Source organism: Gossypium hirsutum, chromosome A02, assembly GCF_007990345.1.
Source record: "Gossypium hirsutum isolate 1008001.06 chromosome A02, Gossypium_hirsutum_v2.1, whole genome shotgun sequence".
Taxonomy (NCBI): domain Eukaryota; kingdom Viridiplantae; phylum Streptophyta; class Magnoliopsida; order Malvales; family Malvaceae; genus Gossypium; species Gossypium hirsutum.
This window is the reverse complement of record NC_053425.1, coordinates 107,947,954-107,968,195: the sequence shown is the minus strand read 5'-3', so window position 1 is coordinate 107,968,195 and position 20,242 is coordinate 107,947,954. Positions and strand designations below refer to the sequence as shown.

Genomic DNA, 20,242 nt, shown 5'->3' with positions numbered 1-20,242 from the left:
TCATTTTATACTGACAATAATATCAATATTAATAGAACGAAAGCTCAATTGACATAAATTATATAATAATTAAATTAAATATTTTGTTAGGATTTAGGTACCATCAGCCCAAGTGACTGATAGGATCTGGATCTCCGACCTGAAAGAAGAATGTTGGCCTACAGGCATAGTCAGTTGAGGACGTTGCTGGAAGGTTAGATGTTCGCAAGCATAACTCGCGCAAGAAGCTAGCAAGAGAAGCTTATGTAAGCCTCATAGAAATAAGGTCGCAAGAAGAGAGCTCGCATAAGCCTTACAGGGATAAGATCGCGAGTTTTGTCCATGATAGGGTCATGAGCCCTGCAACGATCCCTACTCGTGACTGGTAGGTGCGAGGTTCGTTGGGGGAGTCAGTCCTAGGATCAGAAAGGACCACGTGCTCTGCAGGTAGAAGTCTAATAAGCCAAATGATGCCAACAGAATGTCAGCAATGGGGACAAGAAATGTTAGTGTCATCGGCCAAAAGTCGAGTCAAAACAGTGAGCTCTATTATGAGTTGTAATAATAGCAATAAGAACATATATAAATACCCCTATATTTCTCTTAATGATATACGGAAAAAAATATTACTTAACATATTTAAATTAATTTTAACTCAATTCAATTAAATTTTTAATTAATTTTCGATTATTTTCGGCTAAATCAATGATCGGATCATTTGAAATGAATAAGTTAGTTATCAGAAGAGGAGGCACATCGGCTGAGCACAAACTTTAAAGCAATCAAATCAATGGAAGTAGTCGTATTTACTTCATTCAGTTTGGTTTTCCACACATAATATATTTTTTTTTAAAAAGCCTATTTATTCGAGTCTTATAATAATAATATAATAATATCCCAAAAAGAGCCCACAGTGGCAGTGGGAGAGCGCCTAGGAAGCGCCTACTCCGAACAAATCAAACTTCAAACCTTTTTATTCTTTCTTCTTTCTATAAATAACAAAAAGAATACATCTTATCAATTAACTAATTTTTTACGTCTTTTTTAAGTAAACAACAAAACATAAAAAAAAATTTAATTAGTCCTCAAACGTAAAATTATTCGTTATATCAAACAAGTCTTTCTGTTAACTTATTTATTATTTTTAGTATTAAATTTTAATTGAAGTTATTGTGAAGTATATTTAAAATAAATGAATAGTAATTTTAACATATTTTGTATCATCTAAGTCATTAATGTGATAAGTGAACACGGGTTTAAATTTTGGTTTGTGTTTTAATGCTTAAGCTAACAAAAAGGTTAAATTTAATACTAGATTCATATTTTAATAAGGTTCGGTTTAAGTAACCTATTTAATTCCTTATTTTTATTTTAAAGAATTTAGTCCTTCGCTCGTGTTAGTGTATGAATCGAAAAATTTTAAAGTAGAAAAGAGATTAAATTATAAAAATATAGGTTGTTGTAGGAAATTAAAAAAAAGAAGAAGGGTGTGTTTAGTTTTTGAAATCACATGCGGCAGGCAGGGTGAGACAGGCACGTCACACAAGTCACAACCCAGATGACCGTTGTTAGGACAAAAACTCGTATTATCATCTAACGGTCACTTTTCAATAATTAGCCGTTGCCCTTTTTTTAAAATACTCCTCTATTCCCCCTTTCTTACAACCCCCCTCCCTTTCTCTATCTACCTGTCTGTATTTGTAGATCTCCACTTCCATAGACACTAAAGCCCTTTTTCTTTTTTAAAACTTCTTTAAATGCTCATTCTCTACCTATTTTAAAGAGGTTCCTTTACATTACATTCTTCTTATTTCATTCCCTTCTTCTTCTTTTGGAACCGGTGGGGTTCTTGTTTTGTTCTCTTTCAGACACACACAAAACAATCAACAATGGAACGTATATCTGATGAGAACAATCCTAATCTCACCAAACCCACAAATTTTCAAGGTATTCTTCCTTTATTCCAAAAATGGGTTTCAACTTTCAAATCTTTACACTTAAACCCCCATGATCTAACATGGTTGTGGTACAACAGGTTGCAGAAAATTTGGACAAGAGATCAAACACAACAGGAGAGCTTTAAGTGTGATTAATCACAACTTAGTAGGAGCTAAAGCATACCCTTGTGTTGTTAATAAGAGAGGCTTATCACAGTATACATCTCTCAATCTCATTCACTTTGATTCATTTACATCTTTGATTATTTCTCAATGATGAGTTTGTTTCTTCTTTTTTTTCAGAAGAAATGAATGTATTGAAAACAAGCAGCTTGATCCTGTTCATAGACCTATTACCAGGTTAGAGTTTTTAAATTTTTGAAAAATTTAAATTTTTAATCCCCCCTTTTTTTTCACTTTTGCTTTCCAGCTTTGCTTACCAAATGAGTAAAGCTACAAAAGGAAAGAAAGTTCAAATTTTGGATCTTAGAACTCAGTCAATTCAAAATACCATAACAAGCTTTTATTTTTTATTTTTTGCTTCATTTTGACATTTCAGGAAGTTTGCTGCTCAAATTTCCAGTACCAGTCAACGGCATTGCCCCGAGGTACCAGTCAATTTTTTTTTTTATTTTTTACAAGAGCATTGATTATTTTCTTACATACTGATGGCTTTTTGTCCTTTGTAACAGGAAACTAAGAAGCTGAAACCATCAGTTCCAAGCTCAAATGAGTTTGGTGATTGTATATTCATAGATGTGGAAGAAAACAAGACATCCTTAGACCAACCAGTACCTATGTTCTTAGAAGAAACAGAAGTGGCATCGGAAGTGGAAATGGAAGATATAATAATTGAAGAACCAATTGTTGATATCGATGGTTGTGATAGAAAGAATCCGTTCGCAGTTGTTGAATATGTTGAAGATTTGCATGCTTATTACAAAAACATGGAGGTAACATAATACTAGAATGTATTAGTACCCCTTTATTCATTGAGATTTTATTACTTACCATGAAACATGTTCTAAAACCAGTTTCATTTGTAATGCAGAAATTTAGTTGTGTTTCACCTAATTACATGGACCAACAATCTGATGTTAACGAGAAAATGAGGGCTATTTTGATTGACTGGCTTATTGAGGTAAATAGCAGAATTGTTCCTTACTGAACCAATGCCATAAATGGTGAATAGTTGGTTTCTGGTTCATAATTGGGTTGTAAAAATGAACAGGTGCACGACAAATTTGACCTCATGGGGGAGACATTATTTCTTACAGTTAATCTCATAGACAGATTTTTGTCTCAACAAACAGTGATGAGAAAAAAGCTTCAACTGGTTGGATTAGTTGCTATGCTCTTAGCATGCAAGTACGAGGAGGTTTCTGTTCCTGTTGTAGGAGATTTAATCCTTATATCTGATAAAGCTTATTCTAGGAAAGAAGTTCTCGAAATGGTATGGTACTATATCCTTCTGTTCTGCCATTTATGTTCAATGGAGCAGCTTTAATGGTTAACACACGTTATTACAGGAGAGATTAATGCTCAACACATTACAATTCAACATGTCTTTCCCAACACCATATGTTTTCATGAAGAGGTTCCTTAAGGCAGCTCAATCCGACAAGAAGCTTGAACTTCTGTCTTTCTTTTTAATTGAACTTGCCTTAGTGGAATATGAAATGCTTAAATTCCAACCATCACTACTAGCAGCGGCGGCAATCTACACTGCTCAATGCAGTCTAAATGGGTACAAACAATGGAGCAAGACATGCGAGTGGCATAGCAGCTACACAGAAGATCAACTACTGTAAGTTGTTGCTTCACATCTTTTAATTTTCTTGCCAAACAAACAAGTTATTGAGATGTTTTCTTTTTTGCAGAGAATGTTCAAGGTTGATGGTTGGTTTCCATGAAAAAGCAGCAACAGGGAAACTAACAGGGGTACATAGAAAGTACTGTACATCCAAGTTCGGATACACAGCAAAATGTGAAGCTGCAAAATTTTTATTACAGACCCAACAACAACCATAGCAACATCAAGCTATTGACTTTTATACTTGATTAGTGAGGGGGACAGCTAATGTAATAAATTGAGCAACTTTGGGTTGCGTGCACTTAGGGATTTTTAAAGCAAATTTGAAAAATGTACATCCAAGTTCGGATACACAGCAAAATGTGAAGCTGCAAAATTTTTATTACAGACCCAACAACAACCATAGCAACATCAAGCTATTGACTTTTATACTTGATTAGTGAGGGGGACAGCTAATGTAATAAATTGAGCAACTTTGGGTTGCGTGCACTTAGGGATTTTTAAAGCAAATTTGAAAAATTTTAAGCAGCATATCCGGTGTTGTTGTTGTGGTTGTTTACAGCTATGGTTATTGACTTTATGTGTATGCATGTTCAAATTGAACATGATTAATTTTCTTACTGTAATTTTATGTATTTTCCGCCATACAATCAATTAATAAATCAAACACCATTCTTTCTTCAATGTTTCTTCTTTTTCAATTTGATGGAATCTTGTTATGGTTTCCATGTATAACCCAAATATCACTATTTTTTTTTACCTTATTATAACTCAAATTCATGCTAAAAAGTTACAAAATAATCACTAAATTATTCGTAAGTTTTTTATTTAAGTTATTGAGTTGTTAAGTTTTTTCAACAATCAGTATAATGTATTAATATGTATCGATGAGTAGAAAAACATACATTAGATCCAAGTTAATATGACAATCAATATTAGAAATTAGAAAATAAAACTGTTTGAATTTTGATTTGTAGACTTGTGATATTTAAAGCCATTCGTTGAAAAAGTTGAACTATAGAAGAGGAGAACAAGAGTTTTTGATTTATGCAAACGATGCAAGTAAAGAAAGCTTGATTAGTGTTTAAATTATACATTATTTCATGGTTGATTACTCTTTTATTAGCTATTTTGAGTTGCTAACTTGACATTTTTCATTCCTTTTTTATTCAGGACATTGAATTGCAGAAATTGAGCTTAAGTCGACGAAATTGAGCAACTTTAGAGGCCGAATTACTGGGCGTGACTTGGGGCATGATGTCATTGATGTGGCGTCCAGTCAGCAATTTCTAGAAAGTCTAATCAGCAATTTCTAAAAGACATTTGGCATGGAAAAAGAGACTTAACCACCCATTTAAATTCAAATTAGGATTAAGATTTATATTTATTTGTTTATTTAGGATTTTTTCTCTTAATTTTAAATGCTACATTTTAGGATTTTTGACTATAAATACCCCATTGGGGTAAGCCTCAAGGGGGATGGATCCATGAGCATTCTTCACTTTGCATTTATTAAACTCTTTGTTTCTTTTTAGTTTTAATAAATTTCTCTTTTTGATTTAGTATTTACTTTATTTTCTTAAAATTCTAAGTATGGTCTCTACCATGCTTAGCTAAGTTTTCCATAGCCAAAGGCTAAAGCGATGACTCGGTTCTAAATCGTGAGAATCGAAAAGCACTTCATACCCTCGAGGGTTACATTTTCAGTTTTTGGGAATTAAGGATTGGTAATCGACCATCCTTTTATAATCAAATCGGTTTGATTTCAAAAAGTGCACGTTGGAATAAAATTCGGTTTCGATTAACAGTTGGGAGGAAGGATCAACCTGTGGCACTTCGACTTCCTGTGAACACGCTTAGCGGCGGTCCGCTAAGGGAAACTGAAATCGGGTTAGATTCTTATTTGAGACGATAGAATCCGAGTCGGGTTTTTCCAAATTTTCAAAGCATTGAATTAATAAGCGATTGACGTTATTAGCTCATAAAGAATTAAGATCTAAAAATTGATTTTAGATTCTCGATTCACTTGAGAGAACAACAAGTTATAGGGGTTGGGCCCTATAGGCTGTAAACGGCATGTGCCTAGAGGTAAAATCCCATTCGAGGATCGATTTAAATCGAGGCAAGGTCTTTAGCCCAAGGTTGACTTTCATCTCTTGATTTCAATTTCAATCTTTTTAATTTACTTGTTTAATTTCAATCATTTACTTCACTTCAAACAAACCCCCCTTCTACTCCTCCCTTTACTCATCACGCCTAAACAAAGTTAAAAGCAAGAAAATCATCAAACTCCTAGTTCCTGTGGAATCGACCCTTACTTCCCTATTCTACTTATTCCAATCATTTTATCGAGATTAAGGCTATTTATTTTTGACATCATAACGACAGCATGTCAAAGCTATATAGTAACAATTTTAACATTATAAACTTTTGAATAGTTTAAAGATCATTTTATAACTTTTTAAAATTAAATGACCAAAACGTAAATTTATTAATAATTTAATGACTTTTATAAATAGGTGTTTACGATCTTATATATAGTTTAGAGCTAAATCCCCTTATACTAAATCTTTAAAAACTTGATTAAAAAAAATCTTTAAAAACTGAATTAGGATATTTTAATTTTTTATACTAATTAAAATAACATAATAATTAATTTAACTTCTAATATTTACCCTTTTTTATTGAAATATTAAAATTTTAATGAGCTTACATGGTAGTCCATTGACACATTTTTTTTAAATTATGATTTTTTTAAATTTTATTTTATATATATTTATCTTTTTTATAAAATATATACAAATTGTCACGTGAGTTAACATATTATTGCTTAACACTTTCTTCGTAAGAAAAAAAAAGACTTTATCAATAGAGCCTAGAGGGTATCTTTACTAAGAAATGAACAAATTAATTTTTATATATTAGATCAAAGAGTAAACAGATTTTTTATTAAAAATTTATCCACTTTTATTATTAAAAACTAATATAACTAACAGAATTACTAAACAATAACACATGCTACGCCAAAATAACATAGCTAACAAAATAAATAAACATTAACATGTTACGCAAATGTACTTTATACTAACTTATAGGCATTAACTTTTTATTGTAGAAATGAATAATAATAAAAATAAAAAGACCAATTTATTCTTTAATCTAACGTATAATTATTTATTTTTTTAATAGAGTAAAAAAAAATAAAACCGACTCATAATGCAAGTAATTTCATGATACTTTTATTTTTTTTTTGTTACTTTATATTGCTATTATAAAGTAACACTAGCAGGGACACATGTAGGGCATTACATTGAAGCAAAGAATTAGAAAGTATATAATGTAGCATTGAAATGAAGAATGTGGGAGTTAGTTTATTAAAGAAAGAATAAACTCTTGCTTAGGGCATTACATGACAAATAAACATAACCCCAAGACAAGAAAAACAAAAACCCTTTCACGTTTGTCTCGTCTTGTTAGTGGCAGCTACATTAGGAGGGGCAATAAATTAGCAATTGACCCACATGCCTATATTACATTAATTTTTATAGGTAAAAGTACTATCAACTATAAAAGCTAATATATTAAAAGTTAAATTGTATTTTACCTTCTTTACTAAAATAAATAAATAAATTAGTCATTTCTATTAAAACTTTCATCCATTTTTATAGTTAAAAATTGGCATGATTGATAAATAATCAAACAATGACACATTACGTGCCACGTGTATCTCATGCTTACGTACAGAAACTAATTTTTAACAGCAAAAATGAATGAAATTTTTAACGGAATGACCAGTTTACTCTTTAATCTAACTCCTAAGGATTAATTTGCCTTTTTTTTTAGTAGAAGGGGCAAAATGCAATGCAACTCCTAGTATAAGGGCTTCCATGGTACTTTCACCATTCTAGTCTTATTTTTCTTTACATACAGCTGCAACTGGCGGAGGATATTGATATGTCCACCATCCTTGTTTTCCTCATCATTCCTTGGCTCTGAAAAAATAAGGTTAAATGAATTAGAGTTTCTATAATCAAAGCAAAGCGCTATGGTAATATTTTCTTTAAAAATATGGAGACAAGACAGCAAGTAAAGGATGCTTACTATTTGGATCTTCCATCTCTAAAACTAACAGCTACATGTTTGAAGAACTCTTTGGTAGCATCTGCATGTTCATCATAACAAGTATAGCAATTAGGACAGAGATATAGTACCGGGTAATGAAACTAACATAAGCAAGGATGGCATTCACTTAAACCATCGAAGTTATAACAATACTTCAGGCCATGAGTTCTAAATAGTTTAGTCATTTTTACATATTCTAATGGAACTAATCCGCCATTTTATGCAGATTTCGGTAGATATATAACCTTAACCAAGATGATACAAGTTAAAGCCGAATCTGATTGGCAGATAAAACATCTCCCAACACATGATTCAAGTTCAGGAAACTAATGCAAGTTCCATCCTAGACGAGTCCAATATATTTGACAGGGTTAAATACTCTCTTATAGTGTTTTAACATTCATGCACAAGACCTACCATGATTCATTGTCAAAGATGGATCTTGCTCATCTATGGATCCAATTACTTGTGCCGGTGTACCTGCTACCATACTTCAAAACACCCCGAGAAGGCATATCAAACATTTAGGATTTAGTCATAATTTTTAATGAAGTGCAATCGTGATATTTGGGAAAGTTTCTATATACCTATGAGGAGGAACATGTTTTAGTACAAGGGAACCAGCAGCAATCATTGCACCTTCACCTATTTTTATATTCCCAAGTACGGTCACACATGCACCGAGTAGTGCAAGATCACCAACTTTTGGGTGGCGATCACCGGTTTCTTTCCCAGTCCCACCCAAGGTCACACCCTGAAAGAGAGCATTATATAAGGTTTTTTCTAATTTCCAATGAATTGCACTAAATTCTGTTTTCTTTTATTTTATTGGATTATTAACAATAAACACGGTGGAATTTGATAAAGAGAGAAGGAAAACAGAATCGGTTTTCATAAGATAATCATAAATGAATGACAACAAAGTAGCTTACATGCATCAATGAAACACGATTTCCTACAACTGCTGTTTCACCAATAACAACACCAGTCCCATGATCCAATAATATACCGTCTCCGATTTTTGCAGCTGCATTAAATTGTGTCATTAGCAAACCTTTATTATCTTCGCAGAGACTGAACTGAATAAGCAAAAAATCACCATGTAAACCGTCAAATAGAAAGATAGATATTATAAGCTGTTTCATGCAACAAAAGCACATAGCTCTTTTCCCCTTTTTATAAGAGGAAGATGTCATATAACTCGCATGGAACTTAATAACAAGAAGCATGAGAAACATTGTAAGATTAAAGTAAGAAACAAATAAACCTGGATGTATGTCAACTCCAAAAACCTGAAAAGTATGTAAAAGAAATACTAAATGGCATATGAAAAAGGGTATACACCTAATCAAATGACTAGATGTGAAACTTATACCTCACTAATCCGGCTTTGCAATGCCAGTGCCAACACATTTCGCCCTTGCTTCCACAAGGCATGAGCTACTCGATATGATTGCAGAGAATGGTATCCCTGAAAAAGGATGGAACTTGTAAGGACAGTCAGAGACAGAATTCGATGCCCAATTGTTGCTAACAGCCTTATATGTCTTATATCTTAACATATCTTCTCTTTATATCTGAAACCATAATAAATCAACTAGCTTTTCACCATTAGGAATACGCCAACCAAAACAAGGGCTGCAATGTAACAGTTTGGGGTAAAAGTTAAGACATTATGCATACACGAGCAAGTATCCGAGAAAAGTATAAATTACCTTAAGGTATAGTAACGCTGAACTATACGATAAACAAGCAGGATCTCTATCTATGAATGCCTGCAGAATAAAGCATTTCCAAATGCAAAAATACGGTTAAAATGATTGTTCGGTAAGAACTTCTACAATCAAACATCAATTCTATATCGTCTTTTCTAAAGATTACCTGCACATCCAGGCGTATTGATCGTTGAATATCTCTATCATGCATCATAACATTAGAAAATATATCCATAAGTTGAGTTGCCAAGAGAGTAGGATTCTGTAGACGATTGGCAAGAACAAAAGCCAATGCTTGTTCTAAACAATCATGTGCTAAGATACTTGCATACAAGAAGCTACTTAAAATAGGTTCCTTTTCTGCCTGCACCAAGTAGCAGCATATTTATCAACTAATCTCACACGATCATCAAGAATAAAAGGCAAATTAAGAGCTGCCATAGGGGACATCAGTTGATCCTTCCATCAGTACTAATAAACAGCCAGTATTTCAATTTAACGTGCATATGATAATAGAAAAACTGAAGCCAGGTTAAGAGACAAGACCATGTAATTAGCAACAAACTCCCAACACTCCATGAAAATATCATCAAAGATAGTCAAATAACCATGAGATCCATCAACTATCAACTTGTTTCTGATTATAAATCTTCAATAATCAAAATCCCATCACAAACAAATCAACAAACACCTTGCAAGCAATATCCCAAGAAAAATAAAATTAAAAAAAAAAGAGAGGAGAAAATAAGTATGAAAATTGGGCACCTCCAGCTTGGCCTCCTCTCGTACAGCTTCCCAAATTGGGTCACGACCCGAATTAAGAATGGAGTCAGTGTCAGGCTTAGAAAGGCTCATTGCATAAACTGGAAACACCTTCTCAAAAGGGAACTTAGCATTAAATTTAGCTTCTTTCTCTTCATCTTGTGTTTCTTTTAGGGATAGCCCAGCGGAGAACATATCGGGAAACGACTCCCAACGCTTATCACTAACACAACCCATTGAAAGAAATATATCGAAAGGGAAAAAAAAAATAAAAGCTAGGGATTGTTTAGAAATGAAAAAAGCTCTCCCTATTCATGAATATGAGCAAAAGATAGGAATCTAAAGATAGGAAAACGTGGAGGACAAGTGGTGCAGTGAAGAAGAGACCTTGTTTTGCTTTTTCTTTTTTTCTTTTTTTTTTTCCTCTGTGTGTTATTGTGTTAATTGAAGTCTGTTTCTTGCTGTTTTAGGCTATTAGGAGGGGGAGCGGTCTGAAAGATAACGTGTTGTTTTTTGTTTTGTTTTTTTTCGGCTTCTTGTTATGTATGGCTCACATCACATGTCTCTGTTTTTCACCATGGTTTGGACTTTTTGAGCTTTGTGGGTTGGGTTAAGGTCTTTGGGGAACCAATAATGGCTTTGTACTTTTATTTATTTACCTCGTCTTTTTCCTCCTTTACTTTTTGGGTAAAAACAGACCCCAATAATACTAATGTTTCTTTTTGGGTAATTTTCACTTTTGGTCATTTAATTATTAGTAAATTTATATTCTCATTATCTAATCATAAAAAATTACAATTTAATTATTCAACTATTCAAAATCAATCATTTAAGTCTCATCTTCATTAACTTGTAATCTAAAAGGCACCACTAAGTCACCTCATTATTAGAAAATTTTCATTTTAACCACTCAACTATGAAAATCTACAAAATAATCATTAACGAATCGATAATATGATACATTAATTGATAAGCTTAAGAAATAATTCGGTCCCTTAACTATAACTAAAATATTGATTTGGTCTCTAAACTATAGTAACCAAAATATCTCAAATTTTTCATACTACCAAAATGTAAACTTACTGATATTTGAATAACCATAAATATAGTTGACTCTTTTTTTTTCTTGGTCAAACTTATTTATTTTTCTCAATCAATGGCATTTACAATATGCACTTTTTTCTCCTTTTTTTTTTTACAATATTTACTTCTATTCACAACCTAAAAAACTTAAAAGCAAAAGAGAAATGCTCTTGAAAGCCACCCATAACCCCAAAATGACCTAAAATGGAAGAAACATGCATTTGGAATTACGTTCTTGTTACTGGTACAATAACAATGATACCAATTAAGTTAAGTTCAATCAACATATTTAGCATTCTTAATTCTTACAAAAATCAATTAAATGAGTACTAGGAATGTAACGTAAAGTTTACAAAATTAGAACAGTGGTGAATCGATCAGACAATTGGTTCGTCAGTCTATCTAGTTTGACTAAATAAATCATTAAAAATTAAAAAAAATCGATTCAATTGATCTATACCAATTTTCAAACCAATTAATCTAATATCTTTTTTCTGAACCGATACCGAATTAATTTTCCATCAAACCCATCTTATTGAAAATAATATAAACTAACAATATTTTTACCTACAAACTATTTGGGTATTGATATAAACACATAAAATCTAAACAAATCAGCACAAATGAAACAATTGTCCCTATTGTTAGCAAACCTCTTTAATTAACTATCACACTACTTGCAGTGCATTATTGCCATTTGATGTGACATATTTCAGCAATTGACATCCATAAAATCTTCATCATGAAAAATACAATATCATTTTCATAGACCCACACATTGGGTATTTTGTTGAATTTTAAGTATTTTCTATAACAATATTTTATTATAATAATTAATTTTATTATGAAAAATAAAATAAAAAGTGACCTTGTCTCCTAAAATGGTATAATTGTTTCAAACTCCTTTAAAATGATATAATGGTAAACTACATTTTGACCCTAAACATTTATAGTCTTACTTTTTGGCCCCCAAAACTCTGTAATTGTAACTTTGGAAATTACTGACTGCTGATTTAAAGTCAAAAGAAAAATGACAAAGCAATAAAAAGAAAAAGGGGGGGTTCATTGTCCATATCTGCAGTTTTGCAGTTCCTAAACAAAGCAGAGCTTCCCACTCACCATTTGTATATGACCATGTTAACGTCCAGAAACATTCTGCACTTTTTTTTATTCTATTAGTTTATGTTAAATTTATATAAAGCACACTCTTTAATTGGCTGACTGATGTGGGATTATATAATTCATCACTGAATCAATTTTATATCTAACATGATTGATTTTTATATAAACACTAACAGCCTTATGAATCTTTTTTTAGTATATATCATGTTTTTCCTTTGCTGGATGTAATAATGTTCTAACAGCCAGACATAAACTATTCAGCCCTTCACGTTCTAACAATATCACATCCACCCCATCCGCCACGTCCAGCCGGCGGCGCTCGACAGATATCGTGGAGCAAGTGACGGTGGCGATGCAGGTGCTTCCAGCGGTTGTCTTGCTGCTGCGAGCCTCTCACAAGGTTAACATAGCGAATGTTTAGTGAATTTAAACTTTATTTTTATTTTTAGAAATTCAATTTATATAATTTTTGGATTTAAAAATATAAATTATAATGGTTAAAATTTTTTATTAATTTTTTTTTGATTTCATGGTTATTAAATTAATTTTTTTATTTATTTTAAAATATCACACCAATAAATTTTACATAATAGTTTAACTATTTTAACAAATAAACTTAAAAATTTAAATTTGAAAAATAGAATGAATAAAATAAGAAGAATATAAAAAGTTGGAGCATTTTTTTTATCATCGATTAATTGAATTAGGTTAAGTATGATTTTTATCTTTTTTTATAAAAATTGAGATGTTAATTTTCATAATTTTTCAGAATTTAATCCCTATACTTTATGAAAATTGAGAAACTAATCCAATTAGGTAATTTGTTAAGCCTTTTTGCTAAATTGTTGAATTGAAAATTAATAGTTTAGCAATTTCTACCTAATTAATTAGGAAAATTTAGTAGTTTAACCATTTATATGAAACAACTTAACAAAAATCAAGAATTCAAGTTCATGTGTTTAGCAACAGTTGGACTACCTTACTGGTTTTCATAAAGTACGAGGACTGAATTCTAATAAATTAAAATAGATGGATTAACTTCTCAATTTTCATAAAAATAGGAGATAGAAATTCAAAATCAAACCATTAAATTACCTAAATATTACTATTAGTCATTGTTCTATGTGTATGTTGTGATTTAGTCGATGTATTTTAATTTGACCATTTTTAATTATTGTACTTTTTTAATTTTAAAATTTTGATACCGATTAAATGGTAGGCGTTAAAATTAAGAAGTTAAGTTATATTATCTCCAAGCTTTTATGTGACAAACATATTATCAAATGTAAATTTTGAACAATATATAGACCATGATTGATCAAATTGAAGAATATAGAAATATAGAAATATATATATATATGAATTAAATCCATGACTTATACATAATATACACGGTTAATAGTTTGCAACGTTATTGATCTATTTATATCCCATAAAGTTCAAAATAAATAATATAAAACAATATATTATGAATAATTAAATAGGCCTATTGGGTTAAGCTCAATAGGCTTTTATATTTTATGTAATAAAGATAGGCAGTTGGATTTACACTTATGTGAATAATTTATTTTGATCAATAGTTAAATATTATTTATGTTTATTTGAAAATATATATTTTTTATAATTATATTTTTAAAAATAAAAATAAAATTTATTATCAATATAATAATATTAAAATTGACTTAAATTAATTTTTATATAAAAATAAAATTATCTAAAAAATGACTTGTGCTATGCAAAAGAGTAAGTTATTTTATAGAAAAATGACTTATTTTATATAGTTATTTTTTTGTTGACAAAATTACTTTCTGTAAAACAAATATAAAAAATATAAAAAAAAATTGTAAAACTTTTACATGTATACAATACAACGGGACACAACTTTTTAATAATGTAATAAGAAGAACAATAATATAGTAGTAAAATTTTGGATTATAAATAACATAGAAGAAATTGGTTTTAGCAACCAATAAATACAAAGGACCCAATTGAAAAACAACCGACCCAAGGTATCTAAAACAAAAAAGATGGCAGAATTTGTAGTTATCTAGTTGGTAAATTCTTGGTACCATTGCTGCAACATTGGAGTGTCAGTTCCCTTTCCATAGGATGCTTTATTCTTATTATTATTATTATCATTCTCCACTTCTTGGTCTGACTGCACCACCTTCCTCCGCCGCAAATTATGTCCGGCCAACCGATCCCGGCAACTCCTTTTGGTACCATCAAACTTTGATATTTCATGAAATCTGCTCCAAGTTGCACACATAATTGAACTGTTAGTTACTAGGAGAAACATGAAAAAGAAAAAAAAAAACACAGCAAAATCTTTGTCTGAAACAGAACAAGGAGGCATAAATTTGGACATTTTAATTAAACCTGCTACACTGCTGGCAAAACCTTTGGCGAATGCCTTTGACCAAAACGAAAGCATCCTTGGCATGTGGCTCACAGACTTTATGCCGCCGATGATATTGCTTTGCATCTTTCAAATCGGCACCACAATCATCAGCTTGACAACCACCACCGCCGCCGGATATGGCAGCAGAGTTAGAGTAGTGTATGAAAGTATTCATCCTCTCATACCTCTCTCGAGGCACTACCCTTATCTTCACCATCCTCTCTTCTCTCTGCTCCTCCTCCTCCTCATCATCAACCCAATTTACCGTCGTTTTACATGCCCTTTTAGCCATTTGCATAATAATAATAAAATGAAAGTGAAAAAGCACCTTTCCGAAGGGACTAAACTAAAACGAAAGTGAATGTTTAGGGGTTTTGTTAATATGAGAGGAGAAAGAAACCAACAAAACCAAGGGATTAATAATGAAAGAGACAAAGACAGTGAGTGACAGTGACCCACCATATATTGAAAAAAAAGAAGAAAAAAGTGCCAAAATGTGTGTCATATATCATGTAGTCGGCAACATAGAAAAGTAATGGAGTTTTAAGTTTAAGGATGATATTATTTAGTTCATTTTTTTTCTTTATCATCTTTTTTTTGACATTTTTTCACCATGGGTTTCTACCTTTGTGAACGCCGGCCATAAAAAGAAAACACAAAAAAGGGGTTTTAAACGGTTGAGAATCCAGAGAGAAACGTAAACATGTTCACGTTTGTTCTATGACAAGACAATGACAAATACAGGTAAATAAGAGCAACCCAACTTGGATGACACTTGCTGGAGATATCTCTTTCTGGGTTTTCCTTGTTTTGTTTTATGATTAGCTGGATGAGAACATCATCATGTTATTGGCTTATTACATGAAATATATGATGTTTGTTGGGTTGGGTCATATCGTATGTAGGTGCTGCTGGACATTGCTTACTTTATGTTATGTGTTTAGCCGAAACTGCAAAATGAGGGAGTGGGGAGAGTTTCAATGGGCTAAGGATCCATGTTTATTTTTCCTTTTCCTTTTAATCTATATTTATATTTTTGAAAGTTTTTATTTAACTTATTGATTTATTCAAAAGTTTTCATTTACGTCATTGGGCTATATTAATTTTTTTTAAGGTTTGGCTAGCGAGCTCCAGACGTTGATTCGATGAACAATACGATGGATTAATACCCATCGATAATCAGTGTAAGAGATTGGAGAAGAAAGTTATTTGAATTTTGGTTTGTAGATTTGTGACTTAAAAAGTCGTCTCATTAAAAAACTAAATTTTGTAGAAGAGAAGAGGAATGAGAGCTTTCAATTGGTACAAATGATGCGAACTGAAAAGGTCGTACAACAATGGTTTTAATAACCTAGTGACTTAAATGGAAATTTTTAAATAAGTCAATAATCATTTTGTTGATACAATGATACAACATAAAACTGGTACAAAGGAGAGACTGTATGGAGAACGATTCATCTAGTCGAGGTGGAGAGTCGAAGGGTATGGAGAGTGGAAGTGAAGAGAGTATTCAGGTTGAGAGTTGGAGATAGGTTGATAGAATATAGGCTTGATGCTCTTGGAGGGTCGATCCCTTCTTCCTCATTGGGGGTATTTGTAGGCAAGGGTTTCGTGTAAGGTTATGTTAGCATGTTGGACTTGCCATTAAGTCATCATTATGGAACGTGTAGAGTGAATGTCTTCGATGGAACGAGAATGTCTGTGATGGGATAGATTTTTTCATTTATTTTGACTTGACAATAAGGAGGAGTTGAGCCCACGTGATATTTGGTGACCAACAAGTTCATGTGTCCTATGAAGTCTTTTAGATCCAGACAACAGATGCCCTACATTTTTCCGGATGGTTATCTCGGAAGGAAAAACTCACAGGTGACCTTTCAATTTGCTAGTGGCAGGCTTGCTATTTGGGTGCCTATCTGGCTTGCCAAGTGCCTTGACGTGGATGGGGGGTATAACAATAACTTTTTAAAGTTGGATGACCAAAATGTAAATTTACTAATAATTTAACAACCTTGAGTATAGTTTACACCGTAAACTTTTCACTCACATAATAATTTAATATATATAAATGACTTTATTTTCCCAACAACCACTTAGCTTTGTGGCAAGAGTACTATGTTATAGGCATAAAAACTTGAATCGATCCCAAGCAACCCCATTTCCCATCCTCAAATGAATTTATTCTCATTTATAACCTTGTGTATATTTACCATAATGCATAAATATCCAATATTCTCAAGAATCTACTCTAATGCATGAATCTCTAATATTCATATATACCTCAGCTCAAAATAATTTAGGGTTCGTATTCATATTTTTTTTTTACATTGGGACATAAATTTTTTGGTTCAAGTTAAGTTCTGAATTTGACACTTATTCTCATACTAAGGTTTGAATTATTTTTGTTCAAGTTAATCCTTGAAAACATAAATCTCATGTCTCAATATGGGAACAATTGTCCAGATCAGGGATTAATTTGGCCAAAACAATTTTAAGCCATAATGTGAGAACAATTGCCAAGATCAAAACCTAACTTGGATAAAAAAAGTTCATGCCCAATAATGATATAACCCAAAAATTTATATATTTAAGGGGATTCGATTTCTTAAGTACTCATATTTGAGTTTTATTATACGTGGTATGTGGGTCTTCATGTCTAGAGGTGTGCATGGGCCGGGCTACCCGGCCCGGCCCGAAGGCTCGCCCGAAAAATGAGAGGGTTCGGGTAAAAATATAGGCCCGAAATATGGTTTTGGACAAAAAAAGAGGCCCGTTTAGAAAATGGGCTGGGCTCGGGTAAAATTTTTTGGCCTGGGCCCGGCCCGAATTATATAATATATATATTTTAATCATATTTATATTTTAATTTTAATTTTAATATAATCAATTTTTATTATATTTTTCAATTTGTGTATTGTTTTAAGAATTGTTTTAATATATTTTTTATTTTGTTTCTTGTTTTAATATTTGTTTTAAATGTATTTGATTATTTAATATATTTTAAAAAAAATTTTAATGAAATAAGTTAAAAAAATTTAATATGGGCCGGGCCGGGCTTAATAATTTTATTTCGAGTCGAACTTGGACAAATTTTTAGGCCCATATTTCGGGCCGGGCTGGGCCCGGACCTGAAATTTTAGGTGGGCCTGACCCGAACCCGGCCCGGCCATGCACACCTCTATTCATGTCATCATGTATGAGTTTTGTTTGACTTTTTGTTTTTTATTCTCATTTATAACCTTGTGTGTATTTACCGCACATTAGTTTGGTGCCAGCTTCCTAGAATGTAACAATTATAGGAAATGAGAAGCTATCGATAAAAGGAATGGCGAGAGCCACACAACCCAACAAGACGATAAATAAAATCCAAAATAAGTATAATGGGACAACTGAGAGTGGCACGCTATATTTCCACTACTACCTAATGAAGACAAGACTTGTGTTGGACCACCGGTGAGAGTAATTGAAAGAATCTACCCTAATGCATGAATCCTCAATATTTAGCTCAAAATAATTTAGGGTTCGTATTCGTAAATTTTTTACATTGGGACATAAATTTTTTTGTTCAAGTTAAGTTCTGAATTTGACAATTATTCACACATTAAGACTTGAATTATTTTTGTTCAAGTTAATCCCTAAAAAAATAAAGCTCAGACCTCAATATGAGAATAATTGTCCAGTTCAGAGATTAATTTGGATAATTTTTTTAAAGCCATAACGTGAGAACAATTGTCAAGTTTGAAGCTTAACTTAGACAAAAAAAAGTTCAAGCCCCAATAATGATATAACCCAAAAATTTATATATTTAAGCGGAGTCGAACTCTTAAATACTCATATTCGAGTTTCATTAAACATAATGAGTGGGTCTTCATGTTTGTTTGACTTTTTGTTTTATTTTTCTTCGTCCATTGTGCTTTATGTTAATTTGATTCTACTTATAGTTGATCTAATAAATATACTTATGACGTACACGTGAATGCACTGTATTCACATATATTATTGTTTGTAAGTTATGTATTTAGTTTTGGTACTTTACTTTGGTCAATTTTAATCTATGTACATTTCAAATTTTAAAATTTCGATTCTAACACGTAGATTATTTCGTTTTAGTCTATGTGTTTTTCGAATTTTAAAATTTTAATCATGACCAAACAGTAGCTGTAATCACATGAGTAATACCATATCAACTTGCTATTTTCACATAATTCTCACAAAAAGTCAATTAATGATTTAATGACTGCCATCTGAGTCGAACTAAAATTTTAAATTTCAAAAAAATATAGAAATTAAAAATAATTAAATTAGAGAACATAGATTCATTCAACAATTTTGAATAATAAAATATTAACAATAGCAGGGGTGAAGCCAGAAAATTTTTTTTTTGTGGGGGCCGAATGAAATTTTAATTTTTTATAGTCTATATATTTATAATTTTTAAAGGATTAAATTGAATTTTTATAATTTTAGGGAGGCTAAAATGTAATTTTACCTTTACTAATTTAAAATTTAAAAAAAAATCTAAAGGGCCTAAATGAAAATTTCCCATTTTAGGGGGGCCGGGGCCCATGCCTTCCCCCCTCCCAGGTTTCACCCCTGAACAATAGGATTTAATCAAATGGATTTAACTGCTACCATTTTGTTCAAGACTCAAATTTCATAATTCAAAAAAATATAAATACTAAATTTAATCAATTCAAAAATATAAGAACTAAATCCGTAATTTACTAATATTTTACTCATTTTTTTTTGTACAACAATGATTACATGTTGAAAGTTTTTTTCCCTTTTTGATAATGACACCATCTTTTATATAGACAGAAAAGTTTACCCAATCTTCCATGCCTTATCCTCATTAAACAATTGCTTTCTCTTTTTATTACGTCATTTTCATATTCGTTACATCAAATAGTAAATTAATTATTTTATTCAAAATTTCATCAATAAGAACCAAAATTTAATTATAAATTTTCACGAGATTAAAATATAAAGCTCATTATGTATTAATTTATAATTTCATCAATTTTGAAGGTATAAAACAATTTTTTTCATTTTTACTAGGAATTAAAGTGAAATTTTACTATCTATTAATTTATAATTTCTTTATTTATAAAATTATTGAATTGAAAGCTTTTTTTCAGGGGCTAAGCCCTTGCTAACTCCTCAGATTCATCTCTACTTGTTTAGTTATTTTGTTAGTCATGCCAGTTTTTCACAATAGAACTGGATGGAATTTAATAGAGATGACTAATTTTCTTTTTAATCTAATGTATAGTTTTATTCAGGGATAGAGCCAGAAAAGTGTTACTTT

At 31.4% G+C, this 20,242-nt stretch overlaps 3 protein-coding genes across 6 annotated transcripts; 1 reads left to right on the top strand and 2 right to left on the bottom strand.

Moving 5' to 3' along the window:
* The first annotated feature begins 1,637 nt into the window (after window positions 1-1,637).
* On the top strand, window positions 1,638-4,413 carry LOC107943725 (G2/mitotic-specific cyclin-2). 2 transcript variants are annotated; one of them, XM_016877513.2, is made up of 10 exons: window positions 1,638-1,926; window positions 2,015-2,132; window positions 2,220-2,276; window positions 2,476-2,524; window positions 2,609-2,869; window positions 2,968-3,057; window positions 3,148-3,369; window positions 3,446-3,723; window positions 3,797-3,877; window positions 4,066-4,413. In XM_016877513.2, exons 1-10 carry the CDS (start codon window positions 1,869-1,871, stop codon window positions 4,133-4,135), a joined length of 1,284 nt encoding a protein of 427 aa, XP_016733002.1. In that variant the 5' UTR covers window positions 1,638-1,868; the 3' UTR covers window positions 4,136-4,413. The 2 variants fall into 2 exon arrangements, with proteins under 2 accessions (XP_016733002.1, XP_016733001.1); XM_016877512.2 differs by having other exon boundaries at window positions 1,639-1,926; window positions 3,797-4,413.
* Window positions 4,414-7,080: 2,667 nt separating this feature from the next.
* LOC107943733 (serine acetyltransferase 4) lies at window positions 7,081-10,838 on the bottom strand. Of its 3 annotated transcripts, XM_016877523.2 has the most exons (10): window positions 10,332-10,834; window positions 9,733-9,930; window positions 9,567-9,626; window positions 9,227-9,322; window positions 9,119-9,143; window positions 8,784-8,878; window positions 8,439-8,605; window positions 8,269-8,342; window positions 7,831-7,891; window positions 7,081-7,721 (listed from the first exon to the last, which is right to left on the bottom strand). In XM_016877523.2, coding segments are annotated over exons 1-10 (1,011 nt in total). In that variant the 5' UTR covers window positions 10,566-10,834; the 3' UTR covers window positions 7,081-7,720. The 3 variants fall into 3 exon arrangements, with proteins under 3 accessions (XP_016733012.1, XP_016733010.1, XP_016733011.1); XM_016877521.2 differs by having other exon boundaries at window positions 8,784-9,143; window positions 10,332-10,838; XM_016877522.2 differs by lacking the exon at window positions 9,119-9,143 and having other exon boundaries at window positions 8,784-8,930; window positions 10,332-10,835.
* Window positions 10,839-14,447: 3,609 nt separating this feature from the next.
* On the bottom strand, window positions 14,448-15,573 carry LOC107943727 (squamosa promoter-binding-like protein 3). Its single transcript, XM_016877514.2, has 2 exons — window positions 14,913-15,573; window positions 14,448-14,782 (listed from the first exon to the last, which is right to left on the bottom strand). Exons 1-2 carry the CDS (start codon window positions 15,230-15,232, stop codon window positions 14,581-14,583), a joined length of 522 nt encoding a protein of 173 aa, XP_016733003.1. The 5' UTR covers window positions 15,233-15,573; the 3' UTR covers window positions 14,448-14,580.
* Window positions 15,574-20,242: the final 4,669 nt, after the last annotated feature.